The 26,243-nt window shown below is 39.6% G+C and overlaps 2 protein-coding genes across 3 annotated transcripts in view; both read left to right on the top strand.

The window, feature by feature from the left end:
* The window catches only part of QSER1 (glutamine and serine rich 1), a 41,711-nt gene extending 36,958 nt beyond the window's left edge, over positions 1 to 4,753 (top strand). The window contains exons 11-13 of the mRNA XM_034065332.1: positions 2,318 to 2,470; positions 2,870 to 2,965; positions 3,559 to 4,753. Coding sequence (XP_033921223.1) covers positions 2,318 to 2,470; positions 2,870 to 2,965; positions 3,559 to 3,699 — 390 coding nt within the window. The 3' untranslated portion in view covers positions 3,700 to 4,753. The remainder of the gene's footprint in view (positions 1 to 2,317; positions 2,471 to 2,869; positions 2,966 to 3,558) is intronic.
* An 11,521-nt stretch (positions 4,754 to 16,274) lies between these two features.
* Positions 16,275 to 25,353, top strand: DEPDC7 (DEP domain containing 7). 2 transcript variants are annotated; one of them, XM_005150604.2, is made up of 9 exons: positions 16,275 to 16,360; positions 18,774 to 19,161; positions 20,965 to 21,095; positions 21,987 to 22,176; positions 23,000 to 23,214; positions 24,221 to 24,363; positions 24,556 to 24,681; positions 24,785 to 24,863; positions 25,040 to 25,353. In XM_005150604.2, the coding sequence occupies exons 1-9, from the start codon at positions 16,288 to 16,290 to the stop codon at positions 25,252 to 25,254; spliced, it is 1,560 nt and encodes a 519-aa protein (XP_005150661.1). In that variant the 5' UTR covers positions 16,275 to 16,287; the 3' UTR covers positions 25,255 to 25,353. The 2 variants fall into 2 exon arrangements, with proteins under 2 accessions (XP_005150661.1, XP_030906321.1); XM_031050461.1 differs by having other exon boundaries at positions 16,275 to 16,441.
* Positions 25,354 to 26,243: the final 890 nt, after the last annotated feature.

Raw genomic sequence — 26,243 nt, 5'->3', positions numbered from 1 at the left:
GAAAAATCTGTTTCCTGTCCTTCTAAAGCTTTTGGTCAAGTGATTGTATTGCCTAAAAATCTTAATAAACTTTTACATGAAACGTCTATGCTGTGGAGCAGATGTCTGAACTTCTTTGAAGTAGAGAACATGATCAGAGTAGTTTAAAACTGGGACAGAGGGACTTGAGAACAACTTGTTTGTGTGCTCTTTCCTGTATCTTCAGCCTAGAAGGTTGGGAAAAGTTTGGATAACAAGCCCACACTATAGCAATTTTGACATGAAAATAAAAACCAGGTCTAGGTGTGGGCAGGGAAGGGAGCAGCCCTACTGTCTCAGTAGAAAGAAGGTAAACAGGAGGATAAAAAAGCACTGTGGTTCCTCCCATCTACCCTTTAAGCAACAACGCAGGTTTCCAAAGTGCAGTGAAGTGAATTAAGGTTATTTTCACCTATGTTGGAGAACTAGTTGTTGATGTCTATAATCAGACTGATTATTTCTTCTTATAACAGTTTTGAGATCAACCAGAATAAAGCAGTCCTGTCTCTAAACACCATCAGACCAAGTTTGCTTTCACCTTCTTTCACTGTTCTTTTTACATCCACAGTACAGACAAACTTGCAAAATCAGTTGTCTCTCTGTATTACTCTGTACTTATTTTTGAGGAGGAATACAATTGCAGACTTGATTGTTCTGTTTCAGAGATCTTTGTTTCCACAGCCCATTCCTGATAAGTCTTCTGGGATGCTGTGACCTTGTTTCAGAGATGAGAGCATCATCCACCAGTGACACAGCTTCAGTTCACACTCTCTTTATTAACTTATTTCTTGTAGGTAATGCTGTTCTCCCAGTTTCAGGGAAAAAGCTCATAGGATCTTCTGTAATACTGACATATAATTACAGCTGCTTATTCAGTTGGAGTTCATAACTGTTATAATAGCTTTGCTGTGTGTGCACTTAGCAGCAGATTATGTATCATATCTCTTAAATTAGCTGGAAGCCTTTATTTTTCTGTACGATCTGCAAGTTAGTGGAGTTCTGGATGTGAGGAAAGGAATCTGCTTATGATGTAAACTGCTAGATAAAGTCTTCTGTGTTTGCCTTCTGGTATGATGGTACCAACTTGTGCCATCCTTGAGCCAGTATTTTGGATGAGAGCTGGCCAAAGCCCCTTGACACTGAAAGTCAACCCTGAGGAAGGCTATTACAGCAGCTAGAAAAACTAAGTAATTTAAACCTGTGGAAGCTGATGTTCCAATTTGAGAGCATTGTGATGAATATTGTATATGCACAGGTTAGCTAGTCAAGGTTGCAGCTACCACTGTGCATCTCTCTGCTAGCCGATTCTGTACCTTTTACTGAGAAGGTTTTTTTTTTTTATAAAGTGGAAAATGTATGTGAAGTGCTAAGAAATTATAGACGGGAGGTTACTGTATTCTACTACTGCTTGTTAAAAGAAAACATAAAAATTTAATCCACTTCATTTTAATCAAATGGTTCAAATTAGTTCCTTAAGCTGCAGCACTGGTATATTTTTGTGTGTCTTACTTTTTCGCATACTGGAGGATAACACAAAGATAGATATGTTCATTGAACTTGAAATTTTTTTTTCAGTACCAAATTACATAGCATAACAGCTGTTTCAAAGCAGCTGCTAACATAATGCTATATTTGTACAATAAAGTTGTGTTCAAATTTACATATGCAAATAACATAGGAATGAAGCTGGTAGTTCACTCTCATGAGTTAATATGTCTTAAAAATTTGTGCCTTTTTGAGCCAGCCATGTACTTCACTGTGCATAAGCTCTTCTGCCTGACAGATATGATAAGATACGATTAAGTTGTATTTTGCAAAAGCTGGGACAAAACCTGTGAGGATATTTAGGCATCAAATCTCTGCTACAATTGGTAGGCTTACCATCTCTGACCAGGCATGGGAAGTACTTCGGCATCTCCAAGTAACTTGGCCGTATTGATTCTTGGATAGAAACGGAATAGAAAGCATTCTAAAAGGTGAAAAATGCCTAGTGCAGCCTGTTTGGTTTGCTCTTTCTAATGAAGGAATCACAGGTGATCATCTGAGATGCAATAAAAGGATTTTCTTAGTCTAGAAAAATTACAGTAGTCAGGAGCAGGTGGTCCTGCTTTTCAAAGGTGTGTATGGTTGCTTGAGCTGATAAAGACCACTTACAGGCTCTTTGTGGAAGAATAAATTATTTCATAATAGGCTGCAGTCAGTCATTTCAAAGAAACATAGCCACTTTGTCAGCAGTCTGGGTGGCTTGGCCATTCTTGAATTTTTCAAAATCCTTTTTCTTTATGTGCTCTGTTTAAAGAATGCTTTGGAAAATTTTCCTGAACTGACAGTGATCACTCGGGATTCTAAGACAAAAACTGGAGGAACGTCTGTGTCTAAGATCAAAATGAATGGTAAAGCTTACAACAAGAAAACACTGAGGGCTTCTAAATCAGCCACTAAGTTAGCACCGGTGAGTGTTCAGAAGGTTTATTGCTGCCACCATCTGTCTTCTAATGAAAACCACATTTACATATAAAGTACTACTTTGTGACTTGGTTTTTTTGGTAGATCTATCAAAATACAAAGTATTTGAGTGAGGTGCTTTTTCTATAATAAGGGAATGTTAAAAAACATTTTAACAGTATATTAAATCATGGGTTTAACTCATCTGTGAAATATAATTATATTCCAGGAATGATAAATTATTTCAGAATTGTTCCCCTATTTAGTGTCTATGTTTAGACCTAAATGCTCTTGTCCTGTATATTTGTACAAGGGAGGGGAGGATTCTTTACAGAAGAAAATGTCCATCATATATCTGTCTTGGAAAATAATGTGAATTTACCTAAAATAACTGTTCTTTTTGCAGGAGTTTACAGTAGATCCAGAAAAAATACAGTTGTATTCGTTGTATCACTCACTCCATCATTACAAATATCACATATATCTAACATGTAAAGAAGAGGTAAGTCTTGTCCCCTTTGAGATACTTTCATGCATTTGAGGGAATCGGGTCCAACTAGAGGAGCTGTTGTCTTCTTGTAAATGAGTGTGGATTCTGGCCTCCTATTTTAATTAATTCTTTCTAGCAAAGGAAAGGGTATATTGAGCACATCTGTTGCCCCTAATGGGCACTGCTGCCCAGAGCTTTCAGAGATGAGGCTTACAAGGTTTGTGTGAAATCAAGTTTCCCTTGGAGATAGGTAAGCATTCTTCACTGTTATCCAAAGTAAACAAAACTGAATTTTATCAGTGTGTGTAATTCCTCAGATTTAGAAGCTACTTTTTGTCTTAGAATGCCCACTCCTTTATTTTTTCTGAAAATCCTTGGTGGAAGTGTTCCAGGTACCAGAAATAGGAGAATTGAGCTCTGGTTCAGGTGTTAAGAAATGCTTTTTGGGGGCATTTCCTATGTTTTTAAAGTTTTAAAGGCTTTCTTCCAAAGAAGGTTTGTATTAAATTGCAGAATATTATAAAAATGAAAATTCTGAAGTGCTGGCAGCCTAACGTGTGTGTGTATGCATCTCTCTTCTCTTTCCCTCCTCATTTTTTAAATAGATTTCTTCTGTGCAGAAGAAGAGTGCAGACCTAGGACAGGAAGAGATTGTGCAGCTCTGCATGAAAAATATAAAATGGGTTGAGGATCTTTTTGAAAAGTTTGGTGAACTTCTGAACCGTGTCCAGCAGAAATGCTCCTAACGTTAGAAATGTATCCCAAGTCTCACATTTTTCTACGGCACTAACCCAATGGAACAGAAAGCTCAGAGAGAGGCTCTGATTTCTTTTGCAAGGCCAGACTGCGTTCTTGCTCATAGCCGTTTTTATTTCTCTTTATGGAACATTGTGCCTTGGCTCTTGCTAAGGAAAAGTGATGCTGCCAAGGAAATCAGTCCTTCGGAGATGGAACTAAATGTAAACCTAACCACATTTTTAATCTGAAGAATTATTTTCTATTTTGTAAACTATTGGATAACTTAGTTTTATTTTCAGAAATGGTTTTGACAAGTGATAAAGCATGCACTACGTATATTTTTTCTTTATTGCAAAAAAGATAACAACTCTTAGAATACTACAAATTTTTCCATCCCTGACTAAGCGCCAGAAAAATCAGCGTTGGAGTGAACTAATTTTTACATGTCTGGCTGCCAAATTTATAGAGTTTTGTACATTTTGTGAACAGAGCCAGAATGACATCAGCTTCTGCATTACGTACATTGCCATCATGTAATCCAGAAATGTCGTTATGCTTTATGGACTCCTTTTACTATTGTCATGTTCAGGAGACTGAACATGGAGTTGGTGCAATCCTATGACTGCTTTTTGTGTCAAATTATATTGTAATGAAAGACAATGACCTTAACTATTTTCCCTGTTTTGAAGAAAAAGAATATTTTCCTTTATACTGTGTTGTTTGGTTTTTTGTTTTTGTTTTTTTTTTCTTTTGGGAAAAAAAAGTCTCAATTGTACATTTTATCTCACTAATAGTTGTATTTTTCACAGAGGAAATATTGTGGTTAAAATTGTTACATGTATCTTTGTAATACACTTTCCATTGTTTTCAGTAAATCCTATTCATTTATATGTTGATTTCGTATTGTAAACTATATTATCTCGAGGTAACCCTTTTGTTTATACAGGTTTGCTTCAGTGTTAACCAGAATAATGCATTCTAGACTAGTTTTGCTTTAAGCGTAGTTGTGTTAGACACTGCAGTTATTTTCTGATATGTGAAAATAAATTTCGTACTAAACTAGCACTTGATTAACTGAGAGTTTAAGTGAAGAGCTCCTATACGTTATCTTCATCAACAAAGATTGATGATTGACTAGACTATATGCAGTGTTAAACACAGCTTACATTATTATCTGTAGAACTGGCAGTTGCAGAGCTGTTCTCTTTTTGGTGCCTTTCAAGTCTTCAGACATCTTTGTAGCTTTTTCCCTCCCTTCCAGTTTGTTAACAGTTAGTAGTGCCACTAGTCACACTCAGACAATGAATGTAATGGGCTCTGGTCAGGAGAACATTTTCCTTAAATTTGCCAACAGAATGCCTTACTGAGTCATTCAGAATGGATATGTACTCTACTGGCGTCCTAAAAAAAGTCATGTTGGTCTTTTTTTTCAGATAATGTAGAAAAAAAATTCATTCCTTTATCTTTTTGCTGCCACTTAGTGCCTTAATTTCAGCCAAGAAAGCAGGGTTCACTATTCATTGGCCGAATAAAATAATGTTCATTGCCATGTGACCTTTTTTCCCCATTATCTGTTTTGATCCTATTTAGTTGTTAAATATTCATTAGACCTTAGAACTATAGAGAGTTTAATGAATAGATGTGAAAATGGAATTATTTCATCTTGAGTAATCAGATAGAGGTTTGAGTATTAAAGTATGTACAGAATTTTAGCTGATTAGTTTTAGAACGTTGTAGGATGTTTACCATTTTTCCAAAGCTTTTCATCTTTTAAAAGCAATAATTCTCCTGTACGATTTGTATGCAGACTACAGTGAACAGAAATGGGTATGTGTCCTTGCCTTTTTTAAAGCCTCTTTACAGTGGTTTTGCTTTTAAAAGGGAAGTCACTATCATATTACTAGATGCATTGTGCTACTGCTATGTCGCCTGTGATCAAGGAGAGCAAGATGGGTTTGGGTTTAGGAAGAATGTGCAGGTTGTTGGAGCAATCATGAGGCTAATTCATTTTTGTGGTGAAAAGAAGGGTAGCCACAGGGTTGAAGAATTGCTGTCGTTTCAGTTGCACCATGTTGACTCTGGTAGGAGCTAGAGTTTATATGGTGAAACCAGACAGCATAATTGCCAACATTGATAGGAATCAGCTAAAATTGTTTTAATGTACATATGCAAGCTGCAGATACAATAGAAATGTGCCTGGTATACTCTTTAATTGATAGTGAAGGTTCCCAGATTTACTGAGTGTCTTCCATTACTGGTGGGGGTGGTTAGCAGTGTGTGTAGGTTCATGAGAGATATTTACTTACCTGGGCAGAGTTCTGTGGTCACAGTATGGTGGTATATATGGACAGCACAGTTTGGGAATTCTCAGTCTGCAGCAGCAAAAATTACCAGGATGCAGACTGAGGGAACAATCAGGATGGATCCTTGATGGAAAGGAACATGTCAGACTTTGTGTCTTACATATCCCTGCCTAATGTGACTACAGAGCAACTAAATGAGAGAGGTCTCTGTGCTTTCTGAGTGGTTTCTTAACTGCTACTGGCTGTTTACTCTAGAATTTGAGTCTAGAAGCAGCTTTAGGAAGCTACTTGTTCAGTCCAAGTCCTTAGAAACTGAAGAAAGAAATTAGAGGTCTTTGGAATAGCTTGTCCCTATTCAAAAAGAAGGAAATTTTAGCAACAACAACTTAAGAAAACCCAAAGAAAAGAAAAAACCTGCCAGGATGCTCTGCACTGCCACAGAAGGTGATCTGGCTTATTTTTGGCTGTTCTGTACCTGAGGCCAGTTAAACACTGTGGCTGTAGAAGACAGGAAAAACCTGTCTTTAATAAGACTAATCACCCTAGGCTATTAAAGATTAATATAATGGAGCTTCCATCTTTGTCTTGGGCAGCAAAAATGATGGCTGGATTATTAATTTATCAAATTAGAATAAGGAAAACCACGGAAGTCTCAAGTGTGTTGAAGGATCATGAATCAACATAAAGCTTTGTTAGTGGGATCGAAGAGATTTTTTTATACTGAAGCAAACTTAGAAAAAAGTCAATGGATGAATTACTTTTTTACACAAATACTTTGTTTTGTTGCATTTTAGATTATTAATTCTGCACTCGCAACTCAATCCTTTGTTGCTTTTTTTTTAAGTACCAGTGATGTCTTCACCCCTTAACAATTGACAGTGAGAACTGAGTACTCATTTGATTGCGAAAGAAATGTATTAGGAAGGAACAAAACCCTCCTTAGACTATGAATTAGTAAACCAGAAATTAAACTAATTGCAGGATCAATTACTTGTTTTTTAATGCCGCTCTTCCTTCCTTTAGCATGACATCCCTGTTTACATTGGGTTTGTTTTTCTTGAAATACATTATTTCTCTTAAAGGCAGGTTTTCTTTGAGATGCTACTTCCAAAGTTTTGCTAGCAAAAAATCAGAGACAAAATTGGATTGAGAAACTGTTTCTGAAAATGGCTAGGGACTTTAGGGTCTTTGACGTTCTATGGCATGTATTGTATTCATATCTTGTCGAAATGAAATACTACTTTTTAAAAAGTCAGATGTTGCAGGCTGTCTTCCAAGTAAATGATTTCCATAGGGAAATATATTTTAAATATTATTTAAATATTTAGTACTATTTAAAACAATTTTAAAACAGAAAAGCTTATACTATGCTCACAAAATGTCAGTGTGTCATCAACCATTTCTTCTTTTGTTGCCAGCAGTTCACATTTGGTCTGTCTCGCATACCTGTGCATTACACAGTGCACATTCTGCCATTATCTTATTGTTTAAGCTAATACTGACATGTCGTTGGTAACAAATGCATGTTTTTCTGCATATATCCTCTACATATGACAAAAATGAAGCTAGGGGTAATTAAGAGACACTTTATGCTTTCTTAGTCCAGATTTTCAGGTGGTCCGTAATACAATGTATGGAAATGTGAAAAAGGACAGTTTTGTACCATTCATGATGTTATTAACTAAACCCATTAAAGTAAAAACACTTTTTAAACAAAAAAATTATAACGCTTAGTCATTTCTTATTCAAATACTAAGTTGTGAAAAGTTAAATTGTTGGAAACCCATGGCAATTTAAACTACATGTTTTGGTTTCCAGATGAAGAAATACAGTTTTAGGGTTTGGGGTTTTTTTCTGCATTTTACTGCATGAATTGAGCATGTCTGGTTGATCCAGTTTGTTACATCTCTAAATGTTCTCAGTTAATTTTCACAATATATCTGCCAGGTCTTAAGCTGATGTGAGAAGTGAGGAGCCAGACAGTTGGTGTAAGAGAGACTACTGCTGTGATTTAGGTGTTTCTCAGCTACACTATTTTCTCCTGTTCTTATTCTTGCTAAACTAGAATACCATCTCTATGTACCTGCAAGAAGAAATGGTGCTCTAGAGGGTTTTAGTTTCCCTCCACATTACAATTAATTACTCTGGATCTTCTTAGAAATATTTTTTCCCCATGCAGAGGGATGAAGTCCTGTGATGTGGCTGTTGGCCATAAGATGCATAATAGGCCTTCTCTGAGCCACTTGCTGACACAAAAAGGTGAATCTGAAGGGCTGGAATATGAGGGGGGTTTTGATGCTCCTGTGTGCAAGAGTTGCTTCCCAAACCACTCTAAGCATAAGACATTTGCCCTTGGAGTTAATCATTGTTTTCTCCAAAAAGCACTGGGAAGCAGGTGGATGCAGAGAATGCCCCATTGCAGTGTGGAGGATGAACCTTTAGCTGCTGCATTCCAGATACACATTATCATTGATGAGCTGTTTTGTTTTTAAAGAGAAAAAAAAAGGCAAGAAGCTGAATGTATGCAGCTTTTTAAAAGAAAACTACCCTGCTATCAGCGATTTGTTGGTAAGTATCAGGCAATCAGAAGAACTTGTTCTGCATTAGGTATTTGCCCCTCCTATAGAAAATAAATCTTTGTTTAATTTCTAGAAACAAAAGAAAACTGTTTTAAATTGGTTTTAATTTGGAAGAAGCATGGGTTGGGTGTGAGAAGATATTGGAAAGGATGAAGAATTTGGAGGGAGGCTAGGGGAGTTTTTGGAGTGAAACATAATTGAGGAACAAAGGGTGTGGTTGTGAGAAGTGGTCTTCATTAGGAATAACTTCAATTAGGTCTGCTGCAGCCTATATGCTGACTGAACAGCAAATAACAAGCCAGCAACTTGGCCTGGTGGCGGGTGGACATTCCTAGCAGTGAGTCCCACCAGGGCACTGATAGCATTTTGCTGCACACAGTGACTTCATAAGATTAATTCAGCCTAGTCCTAGTTCTGCCTTTTGTTTAGCTGTTAAAAGGGTTTCTTTTGAGAAGTATGGATTCCAGCATATATCTCCATATAGCAGCAGTGGTTTTTTATTGCCTCCTACTATAACCCATTGTTAAGAGCATGTATTAATAGACCATGGTTCCTACTTGATTTGTCCTGTATTGTCAGTGTTCAAACAAGTATGAGGAGAGCAAAAGCCCTTTTAGGAAGTATTTGTATTGCAGTCATCTGAGGCAAGAGCTTTTGTTTTATTTTCACAAGTGCAGGTATATCATCATTCAGCACTAATCTGCCTTTAGATGGCCGTGTGAAGGATTAAAAAACCCTTATATATGGGCAGTGTCTTATATACAGTTAATATATTAACTTTAAAATACAGTAACTGGGTCCTAATGGAACATCCTGAGCAGTGAACTATTGATCATACAGTTTGTGTAACAGATTCAGAATCAGGAGCGGGAGTATGTTTTCTAGACATGCTGGGGTATTTACACACAGGGGAGTTGGAATTGTGTATCTGATCCTGTGCATGTGATAAAAGTTATAGGTGATAGCAGCTACTCTTGGCTCTGATTACTATCCTTAGCTTTAAAAACTCAAAGTGCTGTGATTAATTTTTAATAGGTGGTTTTGGTTCAAATTAGAATTAAACTAAGTCTCTATTCTACATGTGTTACTTGAAATCTTAAACTATCTCACTGGGAGTATGTGCTGTAGCTTTCTCAGACTTCCAGAACCTAGCAAGACCTTTTAAGTAAAACCACATTGTTTGACATCATTCTCTCTTATCTAACTGGTCGTTGCTGGTGTGCTTTGTCTGTGCATTAACTATGTATCACACCTTTTTGATGCAGCAGCAGAAGGTAAATGGTACGATAACTGAATAAAAGCCAAAGCAGCAATGTTTTATCATGTGGTTAGGTCAAACTGGTAACTCATTCAAAGCTCCAGAAGAATAAGGATTTAGGTCTGCTCTCTAAGTAAAGCACCAATGGTGGCTTCTGAAGCCTCCCGGATTTTTGCTGTTGGTCAGCGCGTAGAAATTACCATCCTTCCAGCTTTTGTAAGAGAATAGGGTAAGCGAATGCCCTGTATTTGCTTCAGTGCAAGGTCCAGCTATTTTGTTTAAACAGCCAGAGATGTAGTTTGTCCATAGTCAGTGCTTTGCACTAAAGGAGTTGAAGAGAAAGCTTGCATATTGTGTGAGAACCCAAGTGTCATAATGCTGGGATCAGCTGGTTTAAACAAAGGCTGTAAGAAGTGCTTGGCTGGGTTTGTTAGTTGCTTCTTGACATGAACTCTGCAAGTTCTCTTTGAGTTTTAGTGGGATAGCAAAGATCTGAAGGATGCTTCAGGGCCATTTTCCCATCCTAAACTGTGGGCCTGGCAAAACATGATATAATTGAGTTCGGTAGCCCCGGTACATTGTACAGTAATAGAAAAGGTGAATTACAGATTCCTGCTTGTAATGTACATAAATATAAGTCTGATCCTCTGCTCTAGAACACCAGCCTTGCACTCGGTGTAAACACAAATGGTAAGTAGCTGTTTTCTGACGAAGTCAAAATGAATGGTAAAAATCAGACATTTGCTTATAATCAAGAAATCCATCTAGAGTTCTCACCTTTTCCCCCTCCGTTATCCCTCAGCCCGTTCTGCCCCATTAAACTGGTGCTGTTTGTGGCTGCTCACTTTGGGAGTAGGGGTGTGAAGTTATCCCTGGCAGATCAGCATAGGTTACTACCTCAGCATACTGCTGTGGGGGACCTCCACAACTGCACAAACTGATGAGAGCTGGTCCCCTAGTTCCTTATGAACTGACCCAATGCCATTTTCAGTAGTCACGTAGGTTAGCGTGTTTGGTTTTGGGTTGCAGTATCTAGGATTACATCCGTCAGTTTTACGTTCCGTATTACGTTCCGTCAGTTGCTGCTGCAGGTCACCTGAGAGATGGTAACTCCCAGCTTGAGCAGATGGTAACTTCTAATGTTCCAGTTATTTGTGCTTGTACATGCTCATTCTGGTTTAACAGGTTTCTGCTTTTAGATGACAGTGAGTTTTTACTGCTCTGTGAGGAGTCTAGCCAGTGTTGCTAGGTCCATACTGTCCTGCACACATTTAGGCATGTATCCTCTCGTCTCCAGTTATAATACAGAATTATTCTTGAAAGTCTCAGAAAACTTCCCCAAGAGGAAAAGTTTTAAAATCCATTTAAGATAAAATTATTTAGTGTTGATTAAGACTGAGAAGCAGAGCTTGTCCCAGTGGTTTTGGTGACATTGCTGGTCTTCACCCCCATGCACTTCAATACAGTAAGTCTCAAGTAATTCCAGCTCATGACTTCCTCTCCAACTGCTGTGCCTGGCTTGTTACTCAGAATGCAATGTGCTCCACTGGAGGTCAGTATGTGCCCAGCAGGCCCAGAGCATTCTTCCTTGCCCTCTTCCTTTGCCATTTCCCAGCCTGACTTGGTCCTGCAGTCACATTGGTATTCCAGCCAGGAATGGAAGGATTTTGCTCCTGAACAAAGCACCCTTTGTCAATTCAAGCATTCATCCAGAAGTTTCTGTCCTGGGAATTTGTTTATTGTTCCAGTCTCTTCAAAAATGCAGGGGTGGAATCCTCACAGATTTCATGTTGGTATAAAACACTGGAGTGTGCACTCTGGGAGTAAATTATTCTGGCCCAAACAGAAGAGCCCCTGCGAGCAGCTGCTCCGTGGTGGGGCAGACATGGTTAGTATGGGCTTAATGGTGCAGGATGGCATCATTGTATCCCACAGAACCTGCTATTTCTAATTTGAATGTAGATGGGAAGTTGGGACTGAGCGGAGTGAATTTGTGAATAACCTGCTCTGCATCATAGGGGAGAATGTCAGTCCTCTCCAGTCGTCAAGCCCGGCACCAAGCAAACCTCTGGTTCTCTTCAGCACAAAAAGCAGAATGTGTTATTGGTAATAAGGCAGATTCACTGAGTTCTTTGAGCTTCCTTCATATCTGTCTGGCATATCAGATACCTTTTTGCAATCCAGTGTAGTATGAATAGCTGTTCACTCCCTTAAATTTGCAATTAATAAAGGTGGAAGAGATTTTTATGATTTTGATAGGATTGTTTCGGTATTAAAAAACAATGTACAGGACTTTGTATCTTCATGCAATGAAATAGATGAGATTTGATAAGCTTATGATAAGTGTGACTTTAAAAATAGTAATTTTTGTAACTGAAGCTGTTGATTTTTCCCGAAAGTATCTTCATGTGACAGTGAACCATATCACAAAATTCTATGTGTCTCATCATTTGTGTATGGATTAAGCAACATTTTAAGGGTTACTGTATAAAATGTTCTCCTTCATCTACTTAAGCACTGCAGTGAATACAGGCATTGTTGATGCTGGGGGGGAGAAGAGTAACTGTTCTAAATAACTGGAATACTTTTCTGAATTTTTATGGTAATTATTAATTTCTGTGCATTTTCAGAAACACCCATAAAGATTGGGTTCAACAGATCCTTGCAAATGTGGCAATAAAATTTTTATGTATATGTGAGATTAGGATGTGTTGAAACACATTTAATCTTCAAAGCTATTATTGTTATGGGAAGAAATCTGAAATCTAAAGAAAATAGTTTGGTGGAAGAAAGAGCCTTCTGTAGTCTAATGTGTTTCTGAGATGTAAAATTAGCGTTTTACATGCAGAGTTCTGTGTAATCCTTCAGAAAAGTGGGACCTAAATTATTTTGGAAATAAGAAATGGGATAGTAGTGTATTCTGTGAGAATCCCTCTTTACTTCATAGTAATTTTTAATGTTTCTTTTTTTGGCACTTAGAATGTGAGTAACAATTGGAACATGGAAACTTCTTGGATTTAGAATATTTTGTTTTCCAGGTTTTGGGTCCTTCCAAAAGTTTCAAAACAGAAACAGCCTTTTTAATGTGTCTCTTTCAAGAGCATACAACATTTCCCCATCCGTTAACCAAGTATTGATCTGCCATAGATTAAACAGTAGTATCCTATATTTTCTACTAACATTCCTCCATCTTTGTTAGGCAATGGAAGCCTCCGACTTTTGGCTTTTGGACTAAGATAGAGGAAGACTAAATCACACAGTCTTTCTTCTTTTTTTTTTCACTTTGGTAAGGTCCTCTATCAATTCTGTCTCCTTCACTTGTGCCCAGAATACCTGGGAATTACAGGTGCTCTCACATCCAAACACTGGCTGGCCGCCCAGCTTCTAGGTTCATTATGGAAAAAGCCAGACAGCACTTTACATAAATGTATGCATCAGTTTCTAGCTCTGTGATGGTACAGGTTTCCATTCTGCCTTCTCTCTCCCCATAAACAGAGAAGACCTAGATGGTGGGTCTTTATCATCATCTTTATCCTCCAGCAAACACTTCATTGATATGAGTAAGTTAATCAGATCCTGAGCAGCAGACAGGCCTGAAATTGTGGCTGTTGAATTTAAATGCTGTATATCTGCTGTATGCTTCTAATGAAACCCTGCAGTTCTTACGTGAGACTCAGAAGCTCTTGAAAACTTCAGTCTGTGAATTCTTCTAAACAAAGGCCACTCTCTCAATCCTGTTGTAGTTGGTGGCAGTATTTCTAGATGACCTGGAAATAAAAATAGACTTCTCTTTTGCTGTTCCTCACTATAAAAGTTCTTTATAACAATTTCAAAGAATCTGACACAACTACACAAATCTAGCACTTGGTTGCATCATCTGTTAAAAATACATTTTTGTCACCATAAATTGTTCTGTGCAACTTCAGTGACATTATTAGACCGAGAGCCAACAGTATTCTGTATCATCAGACTTTCTTGTCAGGTGCTGCTTACAGCCTCCCTTGCAGACCTGCACCCTATGCACCAGGTTTTGATACATTTACCTGCAGCAACATCTGTCTGTATGTAGTCCTGCATTGTTGAGTGGAGCTGCTTTTGGAGCAAGCTTATTGTTCCATGTGCAAGCAGGAATGGCATTAAGTTGGTCCTAAGTAATTTGACTAATGACTTATGTTAATTACATCCTTGTAACTGGCATTCTCTTGTGCATCCCAAGTTCAACTTTATGGAGACTAATTTGGGGAAAACACTGTGGAAGAGGAAGCCAAGTACAGCATGTTGCACTTTCATCCTAAGATCTTTCCATGACAGCTTATGGAATAACATCAGCTATGAATGACCATGCTAGCTGCACAAGATTATGTTCTTTAAAGTAACAATATAAAAGTATAAATGAATCATGTATACATTAATAATTACATAGAATATATCTGTGCTTTAGGAAGGCATTTTATAATAATTTTATTTTAGGAAATACTAAAAGATATAGAACATTTTTCAACATCCTTTGGTACCAGTGACGTTCAACCAGAGCTACCTGTTGGCGGACTCATCTTCCCCTGGAGAGCCTGGTTTGTTAGCAGCTGTCATCACCATGGGGACACATGAAAGCAAAGGCACAAGTCTGAGGTAGACTGCTGCTCACCTGGCAATAAAAGAATGAAAATCTTACAACCTTATAGATGAGCATCTCACAGTGGTTCACTGTTCCCTGCAAGCAGTGTTTTGACAAATCGTTCTCAGAGGTGTCATGTTCTCATTAGCAGTCTGGTACACTTCCTATTTGAAAATGTAGTTCTAAATACTGTCAAGGCTACGGTGAGCCATTGCAGAATGGTTGGCTGCATCACTTTACTTCAACAGCTATGCAAAAATAATTCATTTTTGAAAATAAACTCGGGCATTTACTCATTTGCAGTTAATAGATTCTGGTAATGCATCAAAAACTCCAGCATCAACCTACTACAAAAGTAGGAAATAGTAAAATGATTTATCATTGAAATCCCCACTGACCCATGCAATATATATTAGGGTGTTAATGGGAACTGTAAACCAGACAGCTGTGAATCAGAATGGTTCTTTCTTTTAACATCTTCCCCTTTTCCCCCATGAAAGAATCTCTGTCAATTCCTACTGCTGGAAAACAGTATGAACTTTCACTTTCAAAGGCTAGCATGTCGCTACCGTTTGAAAAGATCAGTTTTTCTCTGGGCTTAAGACCAGAGATTTAAGACTTCTTTTATGTGAAAAACTTAACAAGAACTTTCTTAGAACTCCACAATTAAATACTTTGTTGCTCTGACAGTGAAACATGAAGAAATGCTTGTTTGCCCTAAATATGTCATGTCTAGCTCCCTGAACCATGAAGAAGCCCATTGTTTAGTCACTTGTATAGGATGAGCAAACCTACAGTGCCCTACCTTCGAGTGTGACAATGGCAAGAGAAGGTTGAGCTGAGCTCCAGTGGATAGCAGACATCCTGCACTTACACCTGTGTGCTCAAACCTACTGTAGAATAGGCTGAAGTTTCACAGGGGATTTTGTTTTGCAAAGCTACTGTCGACAGTTCAACACTGACAACTCAAAATGAATTTTTTTATTGCTTGTAATATCGATTATTATCTGGTCTTTCATGTGCATTATACACTTTGAAGTGTGCGTATCATGACTAGCAATTTGACTTGTCTCTGCTTCTGTTGAAACCAGTCCAAAACCATGATTGATTTTTTTTTGTTGTTCTAATATGATTCCATTAAGTAAGATTCATCAACATATTCCATACTTAGAAGAAAAGAATGTTGGATCTCTCAGCACTGTCCTGCAGACAGTAGAGAAAGCTTACTACCCTGAAAGTGGATTTGTTATTTCATCCCGATTAAGAAATACCTACTGCTGTAATAAACAGCTCATATAAGACATCAGAGGAAAATTTCAACCACATGTGGTTGTCCAAGCCTGGTCACAAGCAGGAACGCTGTTTTATTGTTCATCCGCAGTCACGTATGAGCCTGGTCTCAGGTTGACTTAAACAGAACTGACCGGTTTGATTTCTTGCTTTGAATTACAGAGTAAACACGGGGCGGGAAAAGCATTTGTATTGCTGCAGGAAGCACCGGCAGTGTTACCGCTCCGGTGCTCGGCCCTGCGGCCGGGTGGCAGCAGCACTGCACAGCCGCCCACAACACGACCCCTCGCCCGCCTCTCCTCCTCCTCACGGAGGTGTCACTGGGCCCCGGCTCCTCACTGCCACCTCCACCCCGCCCTTCCAGCTGCTCTGAGGCGCTCCCGCCTCGCCGCCGGGGAGCCACTCACCACTCGCTGCCGCGCACGCCCCTCCCCCGAGTCTGGGATCCGGCCAATGGGATTGAGCGTAGGGCGGCGGGCCCGCCCCTCGGCGGGTTCTCTGCCTCTGCGGGCGGCGGGACTCACCAGTGTGCGGAGTGGTTGTCACCGGTGATGGCCACGGTGCGGGAGAAAGCGGCGGCGTTGAACCTCAGCACCATCTGCAGCCCTGCCGCTAGGCCGCCCGGTACAGAGCGGGGATTGCAGCGGGAATGGGACGGTGGCTGGGCAGGGAAGAGAGCTGCGGGGCTCCCTCAGCCCGGGCGCGGTGGGTACAGCCGGTGAAGTGGGTTAGCCCAGCTGAGGGCTCGAAGGGTTGGGGCCGCCCCTCCCGGCCGTTGTCTGCCGGGAGCTCCGTGCCGGCGCCTTTCGCGGTTCAAAAGTTGGCTGCTCGCCGGTGGAGGGAGGTGTTTCCGTCCCGGAGGCCCTGTCCGGGCTCGGTGCTGCGCCGTCGTCCCGCACAGAGCTCACCTGTGGCCGCAGCCCATCGGGTGCCGATGGAGCTGCGAGCGGCGGGAACGGGCGGTTGTCTCTGTCCTGGAAACAAGCGAAAAGCGCGTGTGTCATCAGTTTTAGCTGAAGAGGTGTTCTGAGCAACCTGGTCTAGTAGAAGTTGTGCCTGCTCATTGCAGGGAGATGGGACCTTTGAAGCTCTCTTCAACCCAAACTCTTCTATGATTCTGTGAGTGCAGCGTGAAGGGATAAAGGTCGCCTGCTGAGAGCAGCTTAGGCTTTTTCCTCCACCTCGAGCACCTTAACTTGGTAAAACCTTGTAACCTTAATGCCAAGCTTAATACAGCTTCTCAAAACAAACAGAAACAATGGTTTTGGGTGGTGTATGGAAGGGTGAGGTGATAGAGTGGTTAATAGTAGGAATATTGTAGGTGGTATGTGTTGGTACATATTTTAACAACAGGAACCGAGCTGGTCTTATGTTTGGTGGCGTTGGGTTTGGGTTTTTTCTTAGTTTCCTTCGAAACAGGCTAGTCTGCTAATGTAAGTCTGGAAGGAAGTTCTGTGTTGTTCGCTCTGCCTACCTGAAGGTGTCATCAGGTCAAAGTATCAGCAGGTGTGTGCTTTGTCCATCTTGAGCTTTTAAAGCTTTGGGAATTGGAGGTCATGGGAGGTCTCTGCCTTGGCTTTAGTGCTTTGTATGGAAAAGGGTTGTTTTTTTTTTTTTTACCAGACCTGAATCTTTTTGGAAAGCAGGTGTCTATTTGATAGTGCCTCTGAAGATCACCGTTGCTGTCCTTTGTAACAACACTGTTGGCCTGTTCAAATACTGTTGTGTTCACTGCCTTTTTTTATTACTTTTTTTTTTCTCCTTTTCAATATTTAGTGCCCCCAGACTTCCCCCTCTCCCTGCCAGCTTGCTTATTTCTGGGCTTTCTGGCAGATGGAGATCAGCTGGAAACTGGTTCCCAAAGTTGGGATACAGCTCTGTAACTAAAGCCACTTCAGACTAAACAGAACAGAAAAAACATCTCCTGCATCTCTGTGGAAAATGTTAATGGTAATATGTTCCAGAACGAGTTGCATGTTGGGTTTTGTTGTTGTTGTTGTTTTTTTTTTAAACACTGCATCCCACTGTTAATTCATTTGGTTTGAGGTCTGTCATAATCCCAGATGGCTTTCTGTAGGATTGCTGCCAGTACCCCATTGCATATTTTGTCCTTCATCTTTTGATTTCTGTCCTTTTCCTCTGCTTTCTCTCTTAACAAATTACTCATTTGATTTCCTGAGAATCATGTATTCTAATTCTGAGTTCTCTGGTGGCTGCAACCCTCCCAGTGAGGTGCCACCTGCAAACTTTGAAAGCATGTTCTGTGTTTCTAAGTCCTTGTGGAGGTTGTGTCTAGCCTTTGGTCAAACTGTGAGCTATTAGCATGCTGTTCTTAATCAGATTGGTAAATGAGTAATAGCTCAGTGGTTTTATTGGGGGAAGGAAGGCTGCTTGGTTCAAGGAAGTGGCATTGAGTACACAGAGTTTAAAGCTCAGCTGGAGCTATGTTAGTAGAAGCCTATTCTGTGGGATAAACATGTTGAGTAATTGGTGTCCCTAGAGAAGTCTTGATCTTGTTAGTGATATGCTAAGCACTGGTAATGGGTAGCTTGTATGTATGCACAATCCTGCAGGAAACAAACTGTCTCTTCTGTCTGATGTGTCTCCCTTGCCCACCTGCATAGTTCTGTCAGTGTTAGCATAGGAACTGACAAGTTAGAAGTAGGTGCAGCTAGCTCTTTGTTGTGGGAACATGTGTGCTTAGGAGTAGGCTCTGCAAGTGCAACTTGTTAGGTGATGGAGGAGCGTGAAAAAGGAATGTGTCAAAGTGATAGGCTGGAAAAGCAGAAACTCCTGGTTCTAAAGCTTCAGGTTAATGCCCTTTAGTGAGAGCAACCACCTGAGTGGGGCACCTTCGCACACTGCAGACAGACTTGCTAAGAAGGTAACTAAATGTTAATAACTGAGCAACCCAAGCCAAGCTGGAACACTCAAAGCTTTTTACATCCCTACAAGATCCATGAAAGCTAGGAGCTGGAAAGGAGGCAGTTCTCTAATTGCAGTGTGAACTCAGTCTTTATGCTTTCTCTGTTCTTAGGCTTTAGCTTGGCGCAGAAACCATTTGGAGCAACATATGTCTGGAGCAGCATTATCAACGCACTTCAAACTCAAGTGGAGGTGAAGAAGCGTCGCCAGAACTTGAAGTGCTATCATGACTGTTTCGTTGGTTCAGATGCTGTGGATGTTGTCTTTGCCCACCTTCTACAGAACAAGTACTTTGGGGATGTTGATATTTCCCGTGCTAAAATAGTTCGTGTATGTCAAGCGTTGATGGATTACAAAGTATTTGAGGCTGTTTCAACAAGGGTCTTTGGGAAAGACAAACGCTCTGTGTTTGAAGACAGTAGCAGTAGCCTCTACAGATTCACCAATGTCTCAAACCAAACAGAACTGGATAAAGATTTACAGCAGTGTACACCACAAAGGTCAGTACATGGAATGTGAAGATAAGTCCTTTTTTTACAGGAGGAAAAGTTCTGTATTCTGGGGGAGAGTAGGTGAAACTGCTGTACAATCACAGGACCTGGGGGCGTGGGGGAAAGATTACAGGTGTGGGTGGAAGATAGGTAGGAAACAGCAATTTTCAATGAGTAAATGATTGAGCTTTCTTAATTATTTTTCCTGTGCCTGTTATCATGTTGCATTAGGGCAAGAAGGTAGAGATTAGGTGCATTACAGATACTGATCTGTTGGGGTCTAAACCAATACAATCAATCGGAACTCTGGTGCATCAAATTGTTCCATTGCATTAGTCTATGTCTATAGTCACTGCACACCTAGCTCTGGCATAAGCCAGTAATCCATCCAGTCTTTAAGGGAGGGGTGGAAGGGGCAAACCCCAGATAAAGAATTTCTTCTTTTGTCATCTTGGCTTCACTGCATTTCAAATTCACATTTTCATAATGTTTTCAGCTGTTTGTTCATGTATGTATGACTTGTGCCTAGGCTAGGTAGCAGGCTGTTATGCTACTGCATGCCACTGCAGAACCAGGGGGAAGTCCTGTGGTGAGGTTTTGTTTCCCTGTCTCTTTAGATGTGGGCAAAGAGAACCCTGGTACAAAGTAAACCTTCACAAAGCAGAACACATTGCTCCATGGATGATGTGTTATCAAATAACTGCCCTTTAACAGTGTTTGTCAAGCTTTCATCCCTGAACGTATTCTGATGTATTCTCATGAAGAAACTATGTTCATGTTGTCCTGCTTCCCCCTCTTCCTCCTCCCTTGCACGCTCCCCTTGTTCTTGTTCTGTGCTAAAGCAAACTATCCCAAGTCTTTATTTGGGAAAAGAATTCATGAGGAGTTAAAAACACTTCAACTGTGGTATTTAAAAATATATATTTTAAAACATATTCATTAGAAAGGCTGTTAAAGCAAGACTTGGAAGATAATGGTCAAACAGTCATGAAGCAAGATTATTCATGTTCTATTAGTGTAGAATGAAGGCATTTTTCTTCTGGGCAGGGCACAGATCCATTGGATTACATCGCTTCATTTGCGGAAAGGAACAGTTTTATTGGTAGAGACAGCTTGCCACATATACAGCAGACAGTGGGCATCAAAAGGATTTTGCAGTGCCCTAAACCAAAGAAGCTATACAAACTGAAATGAAACGAATATGCTTGGAGGAATAATGATTCTGTGTCTGGAGTTCTGTGATCTACTCAATATCATATGAAAGCAACTCCAAGAAGAACCAGCTAATCTAAGAAGTGGGTGACAGGTTTCCTGAAGCCTTCTGTTAGTTGATGGCATGAATAAGCCACACAGCTTTAGGATTGGTGTTGCCACAGAGCAATCACCACCTAAGTTTTCCAAGAGCAGCTCTTAATTTTTGTCCTCACTTCACCATCAGGAATAACATCTTCAAACTCAAGAGGTTTTAAGGGGGGAATTTTGTTTGGGCCTTTTTTGTTTTAAATACTTTTCCCTCCTTAACCATTTTGTCATCCTAGATTCTCTATGGTAACTGAGGTAGCTTGCTGATGCTGTTGTGTCAAGTTCCAAGAGAAGAACTTGCATGCGCATAGTTCTTTAAGGTGTCATACATTCTCCTGTGCAACTTAGACAGAGAAAGTTCCAGGCAGGGGAGAGGGGGGAGAAGACTACATGAATAGTTACCTAGATGGAACATTTTGTTATCTCAGTCAGTTACCCATGTGTGTTACATGGTATGTTTGGTTTTCTACATATGGATATAAATAGACATAAACTGTTTTTTATTCTCAGACACGAGAAGAGCATGTTGTTTCACACTACTCCTGTCAAACCAGAAAGCTTGGAGGATCTCTGGGAAAACCTGAGTTTAAAACCTGCAAATAGCCCTCAAGTAAACATCTCGGACAGCTTGCCCCGTCGAGGTAAGCCAAGCAATGTTGCAGCCATTTGTTTGTGGGAGAAGGAAGATAGTCACTGGAAAGGCTTATGCCTGTCAGGTTGGAGAGGGAATCAAACTGACTCTCATAGTACTTTGTTTTGAAAACAGTGTCATAACAAAGGTGAATTGTATTTGTTGCAGGCTTGCTTTTTGCCTTTTTATTTCACCAGACAGGACCTGTTATGTATAGTTGAAATAAGCCAACACTGAATTTTGTGGAGAAGAAAAATATAACTGTACAGAGCTTGATCTGAGTTAGGAACATTTTTCATAATATTTAATTACTTGCTCTACTTTTGTGCTTGACTTACTCATTGCCAGTAGTCTGCTACTAGCCAGAACTCTTCCCTTGCTTTTTACCTGTGAATCTGCACCATCCAGCATTCCTTCAGTGTTGTGTGAAACTGTCCTTGACAATTCATGTCTTCTCTCTGACAGGGCTGTGTTCTAGTGTTCTTTTTTCCTTTGGTTAAAATGGTAACATATCCTACAGACTCTCAAAGCTTGAGCCAGATCATAATTAATTTTGGAAGCTGTGATAAGGACAGTCTCACACTCTTATTCTTGATCCCTTATCTAGAACAAATGTTGCTTGCAAGTTAGAGCACAAAGAATGTAAGGCACTTCAGACTTGCCCAAAAAGCAGTTCTCCAGCACTTGTAGTTAACTGAACAAATGTCTAATTCTTGCCTTTTGCAGTTGTAAAAGACACAGCTGTTAAGGGCTGTACTCTCTGCTGCTGTAAATCTTTGTTTTGGTAAAATTCATCTATTTGGTTAGGACTGTTGGGAGGAAAGGGTGGGGAGTTGTCTTTCATAATCTGTTTTTGCACTTGCTGCATCACCATGTGCTTTGTGTATTTCATCCTTCCCAGTTATTAATGAAGTATGGCAAGAACAAACAATTGCTCGTCTGCTGCAGCTTGTGGATCTTCCACTTCTTGAGTCTTTACTTGAGCACAAAGAAGTCAGACCTCAGCTTCCACAACCAAGGAAGGGAACTGGATATGTCATCACAAGTAACTACCTAGACAGAGAAATTCTCAAGGCTTTCAGTGACTCACAGTAAGTATTTGTCGCTCACCTCTGCAACTTCAAACAACTGTCTGCCTTCATAGGAATGTAAAACATAGTTGATATTTGGGTAGAAGTGTAGCAGTCCCCAGTACTGCAGAAAGGATGTGAGCAGGCACTTTTCTACCTGTGAGACTTGACTGGATAATTGGCTAACAGTTGTTAACCTCTAAATTGGAAGTAGCCAGGACAGGTTCTGCTGAACACTCTGAATATATATATATATATATTTAGTGCCATGGTAGTGTGTTATAGAGTTTGGAGGGGGATTGGTTTCTTTACTGAGGGAACAACAGAGCATGTTGCTGTGACATTGAAAATTTTTCCACTAAAAAAAATACTTGAGGGAAATAGTTCAGTTTCTCCTACTACAGTAAGAGCCAAGAGCCAAAAATGCTGAGTGTGAAACTGTATATAAATACAGTTAAAAACATAGTCTGGAAATTTTACCAATCTGAATCTGATTGAGGTTCATGTTTCTGCTTATCTAGCAATAATTATGTCCTTGTCTAACAGTAGAGGACATGACTAACTTTAGGTTTAACTGCTTGTGACTGTTTACTTGTGTGGGTTACTAATTCTTTATCTTGATTAAATACCTGCAAAGAGAGATATATGGCTGTGATCTACCAGAGTGTGTCAGGAAAAGTCTTTTTCATTTTTGTGTTGATTTCTGATATATTTAAGTACCTACGCAAGCAGTTTTCACTGTGACTGAGAAACCAGTCTACCTGCTTTCTGTAGAAAACAGTGTAAGAGACTCTGAAAGGCATCATAAAGTAATGCTACAAAGTTAAACCACTCTGTCTTCTAGGACAGATGAATGGCTCTCAGCAGCAATAGATTGCTTGGAATATCTTCCAGATCATATGGTGGTAGATATTAGCAGGAACTTGCCTGATCAACCAGACAAAGCAGACGCATGGAAACTACTGCTGTTTGAAAATATTGGTAGATACTATGGCCAAAAAAAGGAGCCCCTGTTAAGCCATGCATCTGAAATCCATTTAGGAATTGCAGAACTATTAGGTAAGTAAAACAAAGTTGCATTCCAAAGCTTATGTGTGAGATGCACTGACAAACTAAGTATTTACTACAGCGGCTAAGCTTAAAAGTTGACTTCAAGCCTGTGGGTTTTTTCACTTTCTAATTATGAAGACTGTACTTTGAAATTTTGGTCCTGACTGTATGAAGGTCTAGTTCTTGTTCAGGCCTATGTAGAATGGCTGTGAAACTGGAGTGCTATAATTTGGTAGCTGGTATCCATGGAAAGTAAATATCCATAGGAAATTAAATAAATATGGTCTAATATTATATTTAGACTATAATATCGAAACTTAAAGCCTTAAAGCTGTGTGTATGTTTTGTACCTCATTTGAAACTCTCCTCTCTTCAACAGAAATGTGCTTCTTAGATTTCATGTTAAGACAGCATTTTTGAAAGCTGTTCATGTTTTAGTCCTCAGTTAACATTGTCTCATCCTTGTTCTCCTTATTTTTTATCCTTTTTCATCTTGATTATTATTCTTGTTGGTGGGAATATTTTGCATTTATATCCCATTCCTCCTCCCTACATGATAAAGGGATGATACTAGTACATATCTAAAGCGGCTATTCTGCATAGTGTGGCAAATTAAAACTTAGGAAGCTCTACAAAATGGTTTGCAATTAATTCATAGAGCTAGCCTGCTTATCTGGGACACATTCTTTATTTCCTGTGAGATCGTTATTTCCAGAACAAGAGGTTGTTCATTTGATTGAAACCTTTTCCTTTTTCAGCATTTCACATGCCATTCAGAATGCCTGAACTGCACCTGAACTTAATTGATAGTGAGTTGTCTGAATACAAACCTGGGTGTGAGATTTTCTCCCATTGTATGCAAACAGCTCTAATCAGCCTGTGAGGAATTTTTATGAGAATGAATTGCTTTGTTTGACCAGTTCTGTCTAGAGATAGGAACAGTGGCTAATCTAGGTTTTGTATTGTAACATTTATTTAAATAAACATGGCAATAGATACTTTTATCTCTCCTCAGTGAATGGGAAGATGGAGCAATCTTTAGAAGCTGTTCAACTCTATTTGAAACTGCTAGACAGCCAAATCAGGGAGGAGTTCAGAAGACTACTGTACTTCATGGCTGTTGCAGCACATAATTCTGAGCTCAAACTACAGGAGGAGGTAAATATGTGTACTTAACTGTTGCATGTTGCATTACAATTATTGAAATCACAGATACTGGTCAGAAAACACATTTGTAGCTTAGATACATGACTACAGGAAAAGCGATGGCTGTACAAAACCAAAAGTAATGCCCTTCTTGAAGGAGACTAATTCTCCTCTTCTGGTCATTTGTTTCATGTTATTCTTCAGAGTGACAACAGGATGGTTGTGAAAAGAACATTCTCTAAAGCGATTATCAACAATAAAACCTTATCCAGAGGGAAAACTGACCTCCTGATCTTGTTCCTTGTGGACCACCAAAGAGATGTGTTAAAGGTAAGAGCTAGAAGGTGACCTGTATGTTTTTGTTATCTCATGTGCTTATGCATAATTGTCTTTTCCTAAACTGCTGTTTAACTGTCTTCTATTTCTGTTCAAGATCCCAGGGACACTGCATAAAATGGTCAGCAATAAACTGTTGGCTTTGCAGAAAGGTCAAGATCCGAGTAACGTAACAGGTAACACCTTAAACGTAACTTTTTATTCTTATCTTGCACCCAAATAGAAATAAAAGGTACTGAGATCATGTGAAAAGACATTGCTGTAACAATGACTAATTTGACTCTGAAGGAGGATGGATCTGTAGAATCTTGTGTGGTGTTAACTGTTTGAATGCCTCATGTTTCCTTTTTAGGCTATACCTTTTGCCAAAAACTTGATGAAAGAGAATATCGCTCCACTACAGAGAAGACTACAAAAGATGAGCTATTATCTTTACTGAAAGCTATTGATGAAGATTCAAAGCTCTCTGACAAAGAGAGAAAGAGACTGCTAGGTCAGTTTCATAGTAGCAATCCAAGTATTTTTATGCAGTATTTTGGAGACAGAGTTACTAATATGTATGTGTGACTTTACAATTAGATTACTTTGTATATTCCAGCATTGGAAACACTAATATATTTGTAAATCTTTTGTATTCATGTATCTAATAAAATTATTTTGTGGCAATGAATGGAATTTTATACAATTATTACCAAAGCCACCAGTACCCAAGTTTAGCCCATTCTTACGATTCAGCTTTGCTCATTCTGACTTGCTGTAGGTCCAAAATAATCCTTTGTTCCTCACCTAAAGCCAAGTCTGCTGCCCCCCTCTATTTAAATATCAAAACTGGTGAGATGGGAAACACCCCTCCATGAGCAAGACCTCCTGCCTTCCTTTACCCCAGCACTGAATTTTTTGCTGAACAGTTTTTTCTAATTGCCCTCACATTATGTGTCTGTCATGGTGCATTGATCTTTGACTTGCCGTGCTGTGGACAGAGCTGAGTAACACCTTCTGCTTGATACTCCACAGCTTTTCCTCAAGTGTGACAGCTTAACTATACCATGTGCATATATGACAAATTACTGTGCTGTTTTAAGCTAAAGGGTGCTGTATTGAGGAATTGTTCTGTACCCTGAACTCCTATTGATACTTCTGGGATGGTAAAGATATTCTGGATTTTTAGTCAGTCAGTCTGGCTTTGGCTGCCACAGAACATACTGTTTCTTGTTAGTCATCTTCATCCCTACAGTGGTTTGCTGTTTGTAAGTCTTACTGATGTCACCAGCAGTAATTAGAAAAGAGCTGGAACAAATGAAAGGCCTTTGGGTTTTCTTCTAGCTGTATATTTTATCTATATCTAGTCTATAATGATAATCTCAAGCTGTGCAACACAGGCAACTGCAAGCAGGGAAAATACATGGCATGATTAGAGATCTAATTGTGAGTCTTGTGGGGCTGCCTTTGGGGTAATGCCAGCAAAACTCCCTTACAGTCACTATTGCAAGAAATCAAAAACTGTTCCATACAGTGTTGATAGAGCTCTGTTCTCTTGTATTTGGGGGGGGGGGGGG

Source organism: Melopsittacus undulatus, chromosome 8 (genome assembly GCF_012275295.1).
Source record: "Melopsittacus undulatus isolate bMelUnd1 chromosome 8, bMelUnd1.mat.Z, whole genome shotgun sequence".
Lineage (NCBI taxonomy): Eukaryota > Metazoa > Chordata > Aves > Psittaciformes > Psittaculidae > Melopsittacus > Melopsittacus undulatus.
The sequence above is the reverse complement of the archived record's forward strand: the minus strand, read 5'-3'. Positions and strand labels throughout refer to the sequence as shown.

Excerpts from the sequence above, each read along its gene's own strand:
- DEPDC7 (XM_031050461.1), top strand. The coding sequence starts at position 16,288 with ATGGCCACGGTGCGGGAGAAAGCGGCGGCGTTGAACCTCAGCACCATC. Across the intron at positions 24,364-24,555 it reads AGCTCAAACTACAGGAGGAG|AGTGACAACAGGATGGTTGT; the intron begins GTAAATATGTGT and ends GTTATTCTTCAG. Across the intron at positions 24,864-25,039 it reads AGATCCGAGTAACGTAACAG|GCTATACCTTTTGCCAAAAA; the intron begins GTAACACCTTAA and ends TTTCCTTTTTAG.